At 40.1% G+C, this 14,935-nt stretch overlaps 1 protein-coding gene across 1 annotated transcript in view; it reads left to right on the top strand.

The window, feature by feature from the left end:
- Positions 1-13,024, top strand: part of LOC148039757 (Methyltransferase MT-A70 family protein) — a 231,150-nt gene extending 218,126 nt beyond the window's left edge. The window contains exon 8 of the mRNA XM_087693652.1: positions 12,908-13,024. Within this exon, the coding sequence (XP_087549778.1) occupies positions 12,908-12,949 (42 nt within the window). The 3' untranslated portion in view covers positions 12,950-13,024. The remainder of the gene's footprint in view (positions 1-12,907) is intronic.
- Positions 13,025-14,935: the final 1,911 nt, after the last annotated feature.

Genomic DNA, 14,935 nt, shown 5'->3' with positions numbered 1-14,935 from the left:
TCAATGCTTGACTTTTCTATCTCTTCTCTTTGGCTAGAAATACTCCACTACTCTAGAAGCACTCAATTGCACTCCCCTTGGGCACATTAACCTCGTAGATCACATGTAGGACCACTAGACTATTTATGAACACTTTGACTAGATGATAGGGTAGTGATTGCACAACTAGGACCCTAGACCATACATAAGTACATAGGTGTACTAAGGCATTAGTAGTTAGATGTGTTCCCACCAATCACACGTGACCATAGCTCTTAGACTTACTTGGAAAATTGTATTCCCATCCATGCTTGTAAGCCAAGCACACAAAATCACACACACTGCATGTATCAAGTTTTGCAACACACTCAGCTACATTCCACCATTCACATATCAAGTTTCACAACACATGCACATTGGTTGGTCAATGTAAACAGAGTCACTCATTAGCTAGAATTCATGCGCATTTGTCTCAAAACATTCATCCATTAACCATGCATTGACACTCACACATAATCCGCACACATATGTGTGAGTTAGTTGCACTAAGTGAGTCACATGCACACATGCAATTTCACATCACACAACTCAGATGCATAATTCTCACTTCACATTCACTCATGTGGATGGTGCATGAGGGCGTATAGAATCAACTACACGATTACTTGCATGGTTAGTTGCACTATTGGTTAGTAACGAATACTTACTTGTTCACACACACACACACACACACACACACACACACACACACACACACACACACACACAAAATCGCACATCATGACACATCGCATGTGTTCAAACATGACAAGAATCACACATTAAATACACTATTTAGTATACACAACACTCATTAGTCACATCACCCACAATTAGTCAATTAACACACACTCACATAGCACACTCTCTTGCCCTCTATACTAAGGACTATAGTTGGAGACCTAGAAATCCATGATGAGGTTGATAAGGAATTTCCCCTAATGGTGAGGTTGATAAGGAAGGAGTCTCTCCTAATGATCCTAGAGGTATCTTGGACATTAATACCTTGAGCTACATGCTTCTTGGATTCAAGACTTCAGGACATTAGGTCTCAAAACAATAATCACCCATACATCCTATCAAGCTTGGGATAGAGGAGCGGCATCCATAGTGTGAATTTGAGCTTTGTCATTCAATCCCAAGCATTAAAGAAGAATCTTTGAGGTATCAATCATTTGAGGGTGGGCATCATTTCTTACATATTATTAGAAGATCCTCTTATATTAATAGGAATACCCTATTGTTGATTAAAGGAACCTCATCATGCTAGGAGTCACATGATTGGAGACAATGAATCATTCTACGTTTACTAAGCATTCTTGAAGCAACAATTAGTAAAAGACTGAAGGGGTTGTCTTTTCATCTCTATACCTATCAAAACCACGCCTCTTAGGAACTATGCTAAAACTTCCTTGATCCTAATTAACACCCAATGTAGGATCTCCCCCCATCACACGTCACTAAGGTGACCATCACACACTTCATTAAGGGGGAAGTAATCTCCTGGGGCATGGCACCCTTAGCTACTACACAATACACTAGTTAGCTACACCGCACACACACATCATACACTTAATTACACACACAAATAGGCACTCGTCACCCACTTGTGCACTAGAGCCACCAATCAAAGGCATTGCCTCTTGAGCATGCCAAGTAGTCAATCATCTCGATCACAAAAGGATTAAGGTTGCCTTGAGCACTCCACATGCTGAGTTACAAAACTCTCCAATATCAAGAATAGAAATCCATTTGTGACTCATAGAGTGTGATTATTGACTCCAATTCCATACCGCTTCCTTGATAAACTTACTCACACCACCCAAGAACTTTCTTGCAATTCATGGTTAAGGGAGTACATAAGCATCTTATTGAAAAGTCCTAGGTGGGCCAAGCTTGTATGTTTATTGAAGGTTACCTTAGAACTTTGCACAAGCCACACTTTAGTATTAAGGCCAAAGACAATGAAAGGAGCTAATGATCTTACCTTTGCAATCCTATGAAGTAGGGCTAGAGATGCTTTGTAACATCTCATAGGAGCTCCACACCATTGCATCTATACTTAGGGCAAGACCAATAACAAGCTCAAATCTAAAGGATGGAACTCATGAGCACATAACAAACCCCCACTAGAATATAGAGTGTGTAATATTTCCATGCAATAAAAGTTAGTTGGCTAGTTCGAAAGTTAGTTAGTTAGTTAGTAAGTTAGTAAGATCACTAGCTAAAGACTAACTAAGGTAAAAACTAACTAATGTTAAAAGCTAATACTTTTTATTTAATTAAAATATATTTTTTTTTATAAACCGAGAGCCGTAAATCCGATATTTTCTCGGATTGACAAGGACCACCCTTCACGGAAGTTACAACGTGAACAAGACTTATGAGCTATATTAATCACTAGTATTAATGTGTATAGTTTGGATGGTCAAAAAAATATTAGATTTTGGGAAAAACTAGCATATTCTAGATATTTTAGATAATATCCTAAAAAGATAGAACTGAAAGTCATTTAAAAGAAAAGACAAGTGATGTTTTAGTTAATTTTGGAGAGTTTATAAAAAGAAAAAAATAAAGAAAAGTGACTGGCGAAATCATGTGCGCTGTGATCGAAGTCTACAGGCAGTAGACAACACTTCGAACAGAGAAAAGGAGTGAAATGAGAGCTTTCTAACCAAGTGTATTGGAGTTTTATCCCCCCTTTTGGAGCCAATGTAGCCATCATATTTATGATCTGAGCATCAGATCACTGAGTCTTCCAAGAGCCCCTCCACTCTTATTCTCAGCCTTATCGCCTCCTCTCTAATTCATTATAAATATGAGGCATGGGGGAGGCACAAGGGGGCATAAGGAGACCCCAAATGGCTGCGAGAGAGAGGTAGAGAGGAGGATACCCCTCCAAGAGATTGTGAGAGAGAGCTTGAGAGAGAGAGAGAGAGAGAGAGAGAGAGAGAGAGAGAGAGAGAGAGAGAGAGAGAGAGAAGAGTTACCCTGAGAGGCTACAAGGGAGAGAGAGTTAGCTCAATTCCCCTCTATCTCGATCCTCAACTTACGCATCTTCTCTTACCCTCTCCCATCTCGAATCTATTCTGCCTTCTTAATCTCTTGAGTCTACTTGCGGACGATGGCCTCCAAGTGAAGAATGTCGCGTGCGGATGGCAATCCTACAACCAGCAACGAAGCTTCAGGTGAAGGCATCACTGTCAGTCCAATTGCGGTGTCGATTGTAAGTAATGTATTTTCAAATTGATAGATGCTTGTTTTGATTCTCGCATGAGATACATTATGCTCCATACTATGATGGACGAGAATAGGTCATGGGAAGGGATAGGCCTCTTCTCACATATTTGAAAGATGGTTGCAAAATGCATGTATCAAGGGAAGTTAATTGCACTCAGTTGTGTATGGCTTGTTCATTGATAGAGCAATTACAAAGATGAATCGGTCAAGGGTTATGAATGGCATAATCATGGCATTAAAATTTGTGCATACAAGTATTAAGTAAATTTTGCATAGAATCGCTCTTTGATCCCAAGGGGGAGAGTGAATATGAGATGAAATTATTATAGCGTCTATTCGTGTATTGTTTGGGAAAAATACAATTAGTTTTGTTGGTTGATTGAACAACACCCTAAATGTTTTTCTTTCAATCAATTGATTGTTGCATTGTGATTTGGATAAATATTCCAAGGCTTGTGTTGATGGCCAAAGCATGGCAAGGGTCAGTAATGACAAGTAGCCATGGGAAATAAAGGAATGTTTTCCTAGAAGATGATATTAGGGTTGATTGCCTTGATTGTTCTTGATTCCTAAATATTTCTTTATATACGCTTTCAAATGTAGGTGATTGCTATAGAGCTCTAGCACTACATGGCCTCTTTGCAAAATGAGCATAGCTTTTAGAGTTGAGATCAACTAATGATCAGACTTGATAGGTTGATAGAGTATCAAATCAACTATAACTTTTTATATTACATCTATCCAAATTTCATGATGAATTGGGAGAAAATAGATGTCCAATGTTGGTTGTAGAAAAGGTTGTTGATTTGTAGGCTTTCCCCGTGATTATAGAAAAGTAAATTCTTCAACCTCATGAATTGAGGTAAGGATGATTGTGTAATAAATCCCCCCCCCTTGTGTGTTTCATAGGAACACCCCCCTACAATTTTCCATTAAAATTAAGGCTTTTTTTAATCTCCTTCCTCCCCTGTCAACATCAAACAGGTGGTAGGGGGAAAGAGGAGAAGATAATGACGATGATGATGATGATGATGAGGGGGAGGCCACGTGGCCTACTACCCCCTGGCCACCTTGCCCAATCCGCGGGCCACTTGGGGGGCTGAGAACCCCCACCACCATGCATCCGTGAGTGGTGGGTGGAGTGAGGCACCACCAGGACCCCATAGTACCTCCCCCTCCCCCATTATAAAATCCCCCCCATGGCAAGAGAGGAGGATGCTTCCGCACACTGCTCTGAGAGAGAGAGAGAGAGAGAGAGAGAGAGAGAGAAGGTTCTAGAAGGTTCTTTTTTCCCCTCCTTAGATGGAGTCCACACACACCTCCCCTTTTCCTCTTACCCGCGAGCTTATTTCCCCCATTTTCTCCTCTATTTGAGCAAGAAGTTGCTGAAGTTCTTGCGAGGGTTGCCCCTAAAAGAAATGAAGATCGAGAATGGCCCCCAAGCAAAGAATGTCACATGTGGGTGGCAATCCCACAACCAGCAACGAGCATGAGATACATTAGGTTCCGTATTATGCCGCAATAAATTCTAGAAAGTTACTTAGAGACTTGATAGATTTAGATCAAGATATGAACGGTCAATTGGAAACTTAAACTGACTTACATAAGCTTGGTACAAAACTTTAATCTAGGAGACTAGGTAAGCTTTTGGTAGATGTTGAAATTTCAACCTAAGTTCAAATGTTTGGATGCTCAATTGAAAAATAAGGATAAGTATCCTCTCGTACTCGCTTGATCATATCTTACAAGGTAATGCTTTATGAAGCCTTGATATGCACCCTAGGCAAAAGAAGAGAGCATTAAGCAAAACTCTCTCTTAGAGCCCAAGGGGGAGAGCAAATATGTAGACAAAAATATTATCGCATCTATTCTTGCATTGTTTGGAAAAATACAATTGGTTTTATTGGTTGATCAAACAACATCCTAAATGCTTTTACATTCAACTAATTGTTGGATTGTTGTTTGGATGATTATTCCAAGTGCTTGTGATTGATGGTAAATTCATGGCGGGGGTCTAGGATGACAAATTGCCATGGGGGTAAAGGAATGTTTTCTTGGAAGATGATACTAGAGGTGACTGCCTTGAATGTGCTTGATTCTTAAATGAATTAATTAAGGAAAGGTTCTTTGCATGGGTGGATCATCTTCATTATCGCATTGTGGATCAACCTGAAAAGGGCATTACTTGATTCATGGGATGAAGGTCAAGTGGTGAAAAGGCCAACCACAGGAATAATGTTTCACTCCTAGGCAGCTTGCAGGTCAGGGGAGCTCTGGACACTACTTGCCAAGTCTGGAATGGAGTTGAAAGACCTCCATGGCCCCAATGTTTGTGGCGTTGGAAGTTCCTATTCTAGATAAAGGATGGAAATTGTTGTACCATGTGATTTGTACCAGCTACTTCTGCAGGGCAAAAGGGATATATAATTTCTCATGTATGGGCATAGGAAACAAAGATTAACTTGAAGATAAGTTAAGGAACTTGTTTGAACTTGTTTGTCAAAAGGACATTCGTTTCTATGCTATAAATCATACAAACAAACCATGTTCTCTAAAAGGCTTAGTTAAGGAAGTTGATTTTAAATGACACACATAATTATAGTAGGACCTAATTAAATAAGTAAGTAACGCCTAATGAGAAAAGCGGGTGGGCAGAACCCCTGACGGGTCCGCCTTATGGCAGGGTGGTCCCAGAGAACTGGGAGGCTTCTCACAAGGTTTTACCGACCCTTAGAAATTGTTAGATTAGAACATCAATTCATGCCATTTTAGGGGACCGGAATGGGACTATGCCCTACAGGTAGAGAGGTTGAGCGGCACATCCCTCTCATTTCCCATTCTCTTTGAACCAAGTGCAACATGGATCTGCTTCAGCTTGGTATCTCTGCGTAGAGTAGGATATCCAAGACCCGATGCTAGAATGTGAGACCTTGACCACTAGGAGCCTAAATTTTAGGTCGATCCCAATTGGTCGACCGCAAAATTTTGGACTCGAGAACCCCAAGCTACAAACCCTGTATCATTCCATGGGAGTGCTAAGCAGCATCGCTTAGATTCATCTCTCAATGGACCACTAAAAACATGCATGGAAGGTTGATAGGCAAGCACGTTACAGTTGGTATCAGACCAAAACTTCGTAATGATATGTGATTGATCCATGAGAGGTGAGGAAAGTATCAATCTTATTATACCAAGCTCTTCGAGCTTGTTTGGAACCATACCAAGCTCTTCATGCTATATGTAAAGACTATGATTTTCAACACTATTATGAGATCCATGAGAAAAGTATGAATCTTATTATACCAGGATCTTCGAGCTTGTTTGACACCATACAATGACTTCTTTAATTTACAAACTATATATGAATGACTAGAATCTAGATAACCTTGGGGATGATACATGTATACCTCTTCTTGCAAGTTTGCATTGAGAAATGCATTCTTTACATACATATGATGAAGATTCCATCCATAGTGAGTTTTTTAATAGAGCCATGTGGATTAAGCTTGACTTTATATACCCATTTGTTTCCTATGAGCTTATTTTTGTTAGGTATGTCTGCAAGCTCCTACCTATCGTTCTTTAAGAGGGCATTCTACTCTTCTTCCATGGTTGCAATGCACTCTTGGTTGGTAGATGATTCTTCATAGCTTTGGGAATCTTTAATATGTGAAAATTGCGCCATAAATGATGAGTGCTAAGCTATAATATGTGATGTTTAAATTAGTCTTTGAGGTGTGTACCGTACCCTTGTAGATCTCCTTAACCTTGGTGTTGTATCCTCTTGTATTATTCTATAGTATGTTATGTGATAGAGAACCATCTAGCTAAAGTACAAATCTTCCTTGATCAATTTCTTGACTAATTGAGGAATCTCATGATGATCTTTAAGAGTGAGGGATTGCATTCTTAACTTCATATGGGATTTCATGATAACTTGATGAGTTTTCTTGACCACCTGTCATTTTCATCAAACACTACATCTCTAAAAGCATAAATCTTCATTGAGTCTAGATTAACCAACCTGTAGTCTTTAGAATGAGAGTCATAACCAGAAAATACACATCTCTCAACTTTTTCATCTAACTTTCTCCTCTTCCCATCTAGAATGTGCACATAGGCAATGCATTCAAAGACTTTCAAATGAGAGACATTGGGCTTGATACTTAAAAATGCTTCATCTAGAGTGAGCTTGGTGAGAGCTTCTATGGGACTCATATTCATTAGATAGACTAAGATGCTAAATAATTCAACCCAATAACGTTTGGAAGATTTTTTTCCTTGATCATAGCTCTTGCATGCTCATCCCTGAGCATAAGAGAAGTCCCATCAGGCAAAGCTAGGTGTATATCCCTTGTACCAACAAGAGCATAAGATTGCTCAAGGCCTAAATCAATGCATTGAGTGTTGCAAGCAACCGTTGATGGTAATGGTTGCTTTGACTTATTAGAACACACGGATGTGTCTGAGGTTTCACCGTTGTTAGGAGAGATGGCTATGGGTTCTTTAGTGAGTGGACTTGATGCTTTATTCTCAAGCCCTTCAGTGCTCTTGGTCTCCGTCTTCTTGGTGTCCCCAACCACTTGTAACTACCGTTGCTTTCATTGTTTCCCCCTCTTTTTCTTGGTCAGTGAAAGTGTATCCCTTAAAGACTCGGGACCCTAAACTAGGTCCGTTGTTGATATGCTTGGTTGGGCCTTAGCTTTCTCTTTCTCTAGTGTGTCCTCATGGGATGTAGCTACGGCCTATTGGACAACCTTGCTTGCTAGGTTGATTGGTTAGATCTTTGAGAGGTTCCTTGGCCACATCTTTGAGAGGTTTCTCCTCAAGCCTAGGCTTAAGGTGCTTTGACAATGCTCGAGAGGTGCCAAGGATGTTGATTGTGACACCTCTTCCATGGGTGAATTGCTAAGGCCATGTTCCGTAAGAGGCATCATCACGGTCAAAGCCTGTGACTGCTGTGATTCCTGATTGGAAGTAGTAGCAGCTAGTTCAATGGACCCGCTACTATTAGTTGACTGCGGTGTCAAGTTCTTTAGCAGATTAGAAGTGGCTGTGTCTTTTGTTGCCCTTTGCGCATTTGCTTGTGCACATCAAGCTAGTCACAATGGGTTGCACATGCATATCCTTAGGCTGAGAGCTAAGGGTGGTGTCATGTCCCATTTCTTGAGCATTTGGAAGCTTAGATGGTGATAGAGATTGGGATTGAGCATCTACACTTGACGACTACTATTGTGCTCATGTGTCCATTTAGGGAAAGAGGGTGTAGGAGACTTGGGACTCCTAGGGGAACTTGGCACTAGTTGGAAGATTTTCTCGTGGCTGTTAGATGATTCTGTTATTTGCTTTGTTGAGCAACCAACCTTACCATGAGCAATGTTGCGCCTATGATGTTCGCTATCCTCTTGGGGAATCAAAGGCTCCTTGGGAACTAGTGGCTTTTGTGTACACTCGATGAGTACATATGATATTCACCTGTTAAGCACACTAGGCTGAGAATCTACCCTTTGAATAGTCTCATTTGGTTTCTTGATTTCAATCATGAGGGGCTCGGTCACTCCAATGTTTTTGACTCGAGACTTGTTTTTTCATTTAGATTTCCTCTTGCAATTCTTTGCTCTTCATAAGTCCTGGCCTTCAGCTAACAGAGGTGGTTTAGCGTGGGGTTTTGGTACCCAAGTCCATCAGTTACCTGTGTAATACACTTGAGCACGTAGCAATGCTTTGGATATCCATTGCGGTGTTGTGCTGGCTCTCCATTGATACCTTTGTCTATAAGGTTTGGGCTTCTTTTGTGGTCTTCTACGATATTTGTAAGTCCAAATCCTGTCCTTGGCATTGTCTCCTAACCTTCTTGTTTCAAGCCTGGCCTCGCTCACTAGTTCTCTTCGTTCAACATGCGCTTCTATCTACAAGTCCTTGCTCTCATCACTAGACTTGCCTGGCATGTCAGAATGTTCCTTGTCCTTCCCTCGAGGTTTGCTAAGGTCACCCTTGCTAAAGGTTGTAATTATCCTCACACTCGGTAGTGCCAAGTGTATCCTCTGTGCTACATAATCAGCCTTACACTTCATCACCCTTTTGAAGGGTTATCCTAAGAGGGTTTCCTTTCCACCATTAGCACTATTTGGAGGAACATGGAATAGGACTCAGTCTCAATAGTTACAAGGATTTTGCACTTCCCTATAAGTGCTTTTTGGTGTCCACTGTAAGGATTAAGAGTTGCATTAGTTGGTGTGAGCTTTGGTTGGCCTAGTAGGGTCCATGTTTCATAGGTCAAGATGCTAAAATCGGCTCCTTCATCGATGAGAGCATCGAGACAATGTTCCCTTTTTGCGGTGAGTTTGACCCTAAGATAAGCAGGTGGTACTATGTCTTCATCTTTCGGGTCTTGGCTTATAAATTTAAGCCTTCTGATAAATGCCATTGAGTCCCCAACTACACAGCTAGACTTGGGTTCTCTACTCTATCTTGGGTCATCTATGCAGTGTCGTTCAAGGTGCATCTATCTTCAGGACTGTCATGTCTAGTCATCCTCACAGTTATAGCTTGAGGTTGTTGCATTCTGCTTTGACTGGATGCAGTCCAAATGCAACCTATACATGTTTTTGTGGTGTGGCCTTTTTTCCCTTGTTGGCTAGATTGGCCCATTGAGGTTCTAGGGTTTCTTTTTGCATAGTCTTACTCATTTTAGGTTCATTTTGGGGTCTATGACTCCCATGGCTACCGTTCCGGCACTGACTCTCTCAACAACCTACTCAGGCGGCTGCATCTTGCAAATTTGTCTATTCCTTGCGCTAGAATCGAGATCTGGGCATCGGGATGGCTCACAAGGTTTGCACGGTTGTGGGTCTGGTGCAATTCTTCAAAAACTTTACCAAAATCTAACTCGGTCCAACTCGTCTAAATTGCAAGGGTCGAGTGGTGGATTCGGAGGGCCGAGGGCCGAATAGGACTAGTGACTGAATTTGCGGCTCGGACGGCCAAATGGATGTGACCGAGGGCCGAGTCAGGGTATTGGACCGAGTCGATCGTTCGGATAGGCCGAGTCAAAAAGGGCCGAGTGGGGATGGCCGAGTTGGTTTGGGCTGAATCCAAACATGGCCGAATGGTATGTTTAGATGGTCGAGGCAAGAGGGCCAAGGGCCGATTTTGGGACTTGGCCTAGAACCAAGCCACTCGGATGGGCCGACTGGCGCATAGCAATGGCAGTGCCGAGGGCGATTTTGTTAAATCTAGCAATCCCAGCAATTACAAGGCACACAAACTTCCAAATCACAACAAGGATATAGGAGGAAGGGTTTGATATACCTGGCACGTGAAAAGAACTCCCCGATGGCAAGATCAATTCGAATCACGAATGGAAGCTCCCTCTCCCTCTCTCTCTCTCTCTCAATGCTAGGGTGAAGAATGAGCTCTTCTATGGTCTCCTAGCCTTTAAACCCTTCCCGGGCAAGATATTTCTATCCCCAATCACTCACTTGCTGACATTAATAATTTCGACCACTCTTTTTTTTTGTTTACCACGATTTGTGCCCTGTTTTGCCCTTTTATGACAGCAAAAACCCTAATGCTTGTTTTTCTATTTTTTCTTTGTTTTTTCCTATCCTAATGCATCCAAATCACAAAAAAATACCTACACTACGCCAACATGCTTTTACAAATCCAAAAAACCAAAAACCTACTTGCTAAGAAGATCCAATACCTCTTCAAACTCCCTCACTTAATACATATCTACCTCAAGCTCAGGGAAAATCCTACTTCAATGCTCAATTCGAAGCACGCAAGCGCGCAAGGCTTGAATCCGTTGGTCTTGGCAACAGAACCAAAATGTAGAGGTGATCAACTGCCACGACCCACATACCGTTTATTGCTTCAAGCATTCCAAGCCGAGCACTAATGGCTATCTCTCACATAGCCAACGTGCCATTCATCTCTACGGGTGTAGTGAGCTTACCTCCATGCTTGATCGAGTTACCTCCCCTCTCGAGCACTCCGGTAGCTCCAGGATCCAAGTGCAAGCTTTAAGCGAGCTCCATCCTCAAGCTCCACGCTCCAAGCTCCATTGCCGCGAGCAAGAGAATAGAAGAGAAGGGAAGAGAAGAAGAGAGGAGAAGACTGAGAGCTTCTCCACTACGGTCCCTCACCCTCACACACTCACTCCCTCACACTCTCACACTCCCTCTCTCAAGCACAAGCACAAGCTCAAGCAAGCAAGCAAGAAGAAGAAGAAGAAGAAGAGAGCCACTTTTGGCCACACACAAGAATGAGGTTCTCATTCACTTTCCAACTTTATATACAAAACCCTAAATCCCTTTTGGGCGGTCATCCCCTTATCCTCTTTTTTACATGGCCGGCCATGGCCTAGGCCCTTTTTCCCATTGTCCTCCTATCTTCCTAGCTTCCTTCCTACCACCCATCTACCTTTACAAATTGCATGGGGGTGAGAGCCCGGCACTCTTAAAATAAATCATAATGCGCCTTGCGCTCTTTTACAAAAGTATTGACTTGCGCTTTTCCTTGTGCGCCTTCTTCCTTGATTTAGGACTTTTCTGCGCTTCTTGTGTTTCCATATTTTTCTTGGTGCGCCTTTGTATTGTGTTTCACTTTTGCCTTGGCCTTTGTCTTCTGCTTTAGATTTTTTGGATTTTCCACCTTGTTCATCCAAGGGTTAACACCCAATGCTAAGCATGTTCTCCATCTCCTCCTGGGAATTCGTCAAGTCGTCTTGTAGGCTTCATGTGGCTTTGTCGATGGCCTCGTCCCTCATTTGTGACATGGCTTCTATTTTTGTCTCTAGCCTTCCTTGCTCTTCCATTGTCGTCCATAGCTAGAATACCAACACTTGGAAGATCATCTCTAACACTCCTTTGCATTGGTCACTTGAGTTTTGGAGCTTCCAACCTCCATTTCTTACTGTTATATATAGCAAACTTGTTGTTATATAGGTCTGAACACAATTTTCTTAGATATTAGAGCTTGTATATGCTTCTCACAGCATTAATCATTCTTGTACTTGCCTCATTAGTATAGAAATAAATACTATCAAAGAATGTCAAATGTATTGATTTTTGAGGTATGGATGCAAAATGATAAGATAGAAGAGAAGAATATGCCAAAAAAAATAAAGAACATTGGTATCAATCCTAAAATAATCAACAGTAGAGAAAATACTTCTAGTTCTTGCATTTCTTTAATCGCATGAAGTTTTCATGGAGAAACCAATGAGGATACTAAAAGAACCCTTTGATGAATTGAAGACTCATTGATCACATAAGATAAGGTATTTTACATTGACCTATCCATCTTGATTATGACACATAGATTGAAAACATGTGGAGATTGGAAGTCTTTTTCTCATATATGCTAGATGGAAACATGTAATAGATACATCCAACATATATTTTTGTTTAGTGTCTTTCTTTACAATTTCATGTAGATGGTTATTCAAGCGTAATCCAAAAATTTTCAAAATTTGTAAAAGTTTTGAGTTATGGAAGCATATAAACATATTGCTATTTTCCCTTGAAGTACTAGTTGGTTTTGTATCATTGCCTATATTCTATAAAAAATTTGTTGTATGCAAATCATATTCTAATAATATTTTATATATTGATGCCACATAAAATCTAATTTTTTTTTGTGTTAGGTTCCATTCTCCATCATACATGATTGTGTCTATAATGAATGAAGAACCTTTCTTGGATGGGCACAATATGAGATGCAAGCTTCCATTTTCCCAGGAAAGTAAGAGAAGCAAGGAGAGAGAATAGGATGACATATGAAGATACTGTGATTTCTCGACCCAAAGGAGTTACAACTTTGCTAGCTTGAATACTACAAGATAGCATAGATGTTGATATTGTTGATCTGAATATGTTGGAGGTGTAGTTGTCCCAAGCCATTATCTATATGCAACTTTTCAATTATATATAAGAATTATATATAAACATGTTTAGAGAATTCACAAAATTTCTTATGGACTGTCATCATTTTACAAATAGTTATAGAGAAGGCTCTTTATCTATTAATAATAGTTAAGTTAATCTTAATATGCATGTTTTAGGATTTATCATGTATTTTTTAGGCTCTATCATATCTCCTTTTTGTAAGGCAAGCTAAATATAGCAACTTGCTATACATTTTATAGTGCTATCTTCATATACATTGTAAAAAAATTTTAGTAAGTGAAGTCTAATACGGCTTCAAACAAATTGTATTCTTATGAGCACACAATTCAAGAACTTTCTTTTTTAATATTTGATTTATTTTGAGTATTTTATAATTCTTGTTGTATATTTCCATTCAATGTTTTGTTGACTCAAACTATGCTATCATGTTTAGTTTTTTTACAATGTGTGGATCTTATTCATAAAAATAATACCCAATCAGTACACAATGAGGAGCGGGGAAAATGAGATAGATGTTGGCTACAGAACTATGGCCTGGATTAGATTCGTAAAATTTAATGCCCAATTGGTACAAAATTAGGGGTGAGACCAAGTAGATATTGATACAGAACTAGAGTCATAGTTCTATAATCAACAACACTTGGCTTTTTTCCCTTGCCACATAACCACATTTTTATTCACATAAACTGGTGTGTAAAAATTACAGATGAAGCATGTGTATTATAACATTAAAAATGCCATGAAAATGGTAGGTGTTTCACATTTAAAACTCCATTAAAATTTGTGTTTTGCACTTTGCAATTTACACACAATATTATATGTGAGTCTTTTGACACACTCGTAAATCCAAAGTTAGATGCACCCACAAGTTTTTTAAAGTTCAAGATATGCATCAATGCCATTGTTTACATGCCTAATCATTTGTACTCATGAATAGAATGGGGAGAGGCTAGATAAGATGACTATAGACATAGACATAGGGTTGATCCTTCAATCCTCTTCAAATGAATTCTTAGAGAGAGAGAGGGGGGAAGGAGAGAGGAAAGAAAGAGAGGGATAGAGAGAAGGTGGAAGAATAGAGGATATTTTGAAAAGACAGGAAAACTCAAAATACACAAGCTTGAAGCTTCTCAATTGACCCTTCAAATTGATATACCTCTTCTCGATCTTCGCCATACTTATTGACCTTCCCTACCCTTGCTCATGCAATTCCTTGGTTCCATATTTTCAAGACCCCTTTGTCAATCTCCAAATTCTACCTCACCTTATTGTACAAAGCTTAAAAAGAGAATTTTATAGTTAGAGAGTAGTTCAAATATCAATTATACACATATTCTACTTCTTTATCAAAGAATATATCCTTCCAACCCTAAGTAACATCTCATTCTCTAGCCTATCCACAACTATCGTCAACCCTTCCTAACCTAGCAAAATACTCCTCTTGGACTTGTTGGAGCAGCTTACTTTGAAGATCATACAAGTCTAGGAGTTCTATCAGGATTGAGTAAGAAGCCAAGTGAGAAGTGTGCTTAAAGAGTTGGTGTATTCATGATGTCTCCAAAGAGATGAAGGACAGGAATTGGGCAAGAGGTTGCACAAACAAACGAGCTTCCACCCACACTGACTCAAGCCTAGGTGCACCTCTTTCTATCTATTTTATATGTTCTTCATTATAATGGTAGATGAAATAGTGATTATTAAGTAGAAGAGCTACTCCATATCAGGGATCCTTGTGGGTAACTCAAATTTGAGTAGACGATGGATTT

The sequence above is a fragment of the Lygodium microphyllum genome, chromosome 2 (genome assembly GCF_053477565.2).
Source record: "Lygodium microphyllum isolate KBCC chromosome 2, Lygodium_microphyllum_v1.1.10, whole genome shotgun sequence".
Lineage (NCBI taxonomy): Eukaryota > Viridiplantae > Streptophyta > Polypodiopsida > Schizaeales > Lygodiaceae > Lygodium > Lygodium microphyllum.
This window is presented reverse-complemented; position numbering and strand designations above follow the sequence as displayed.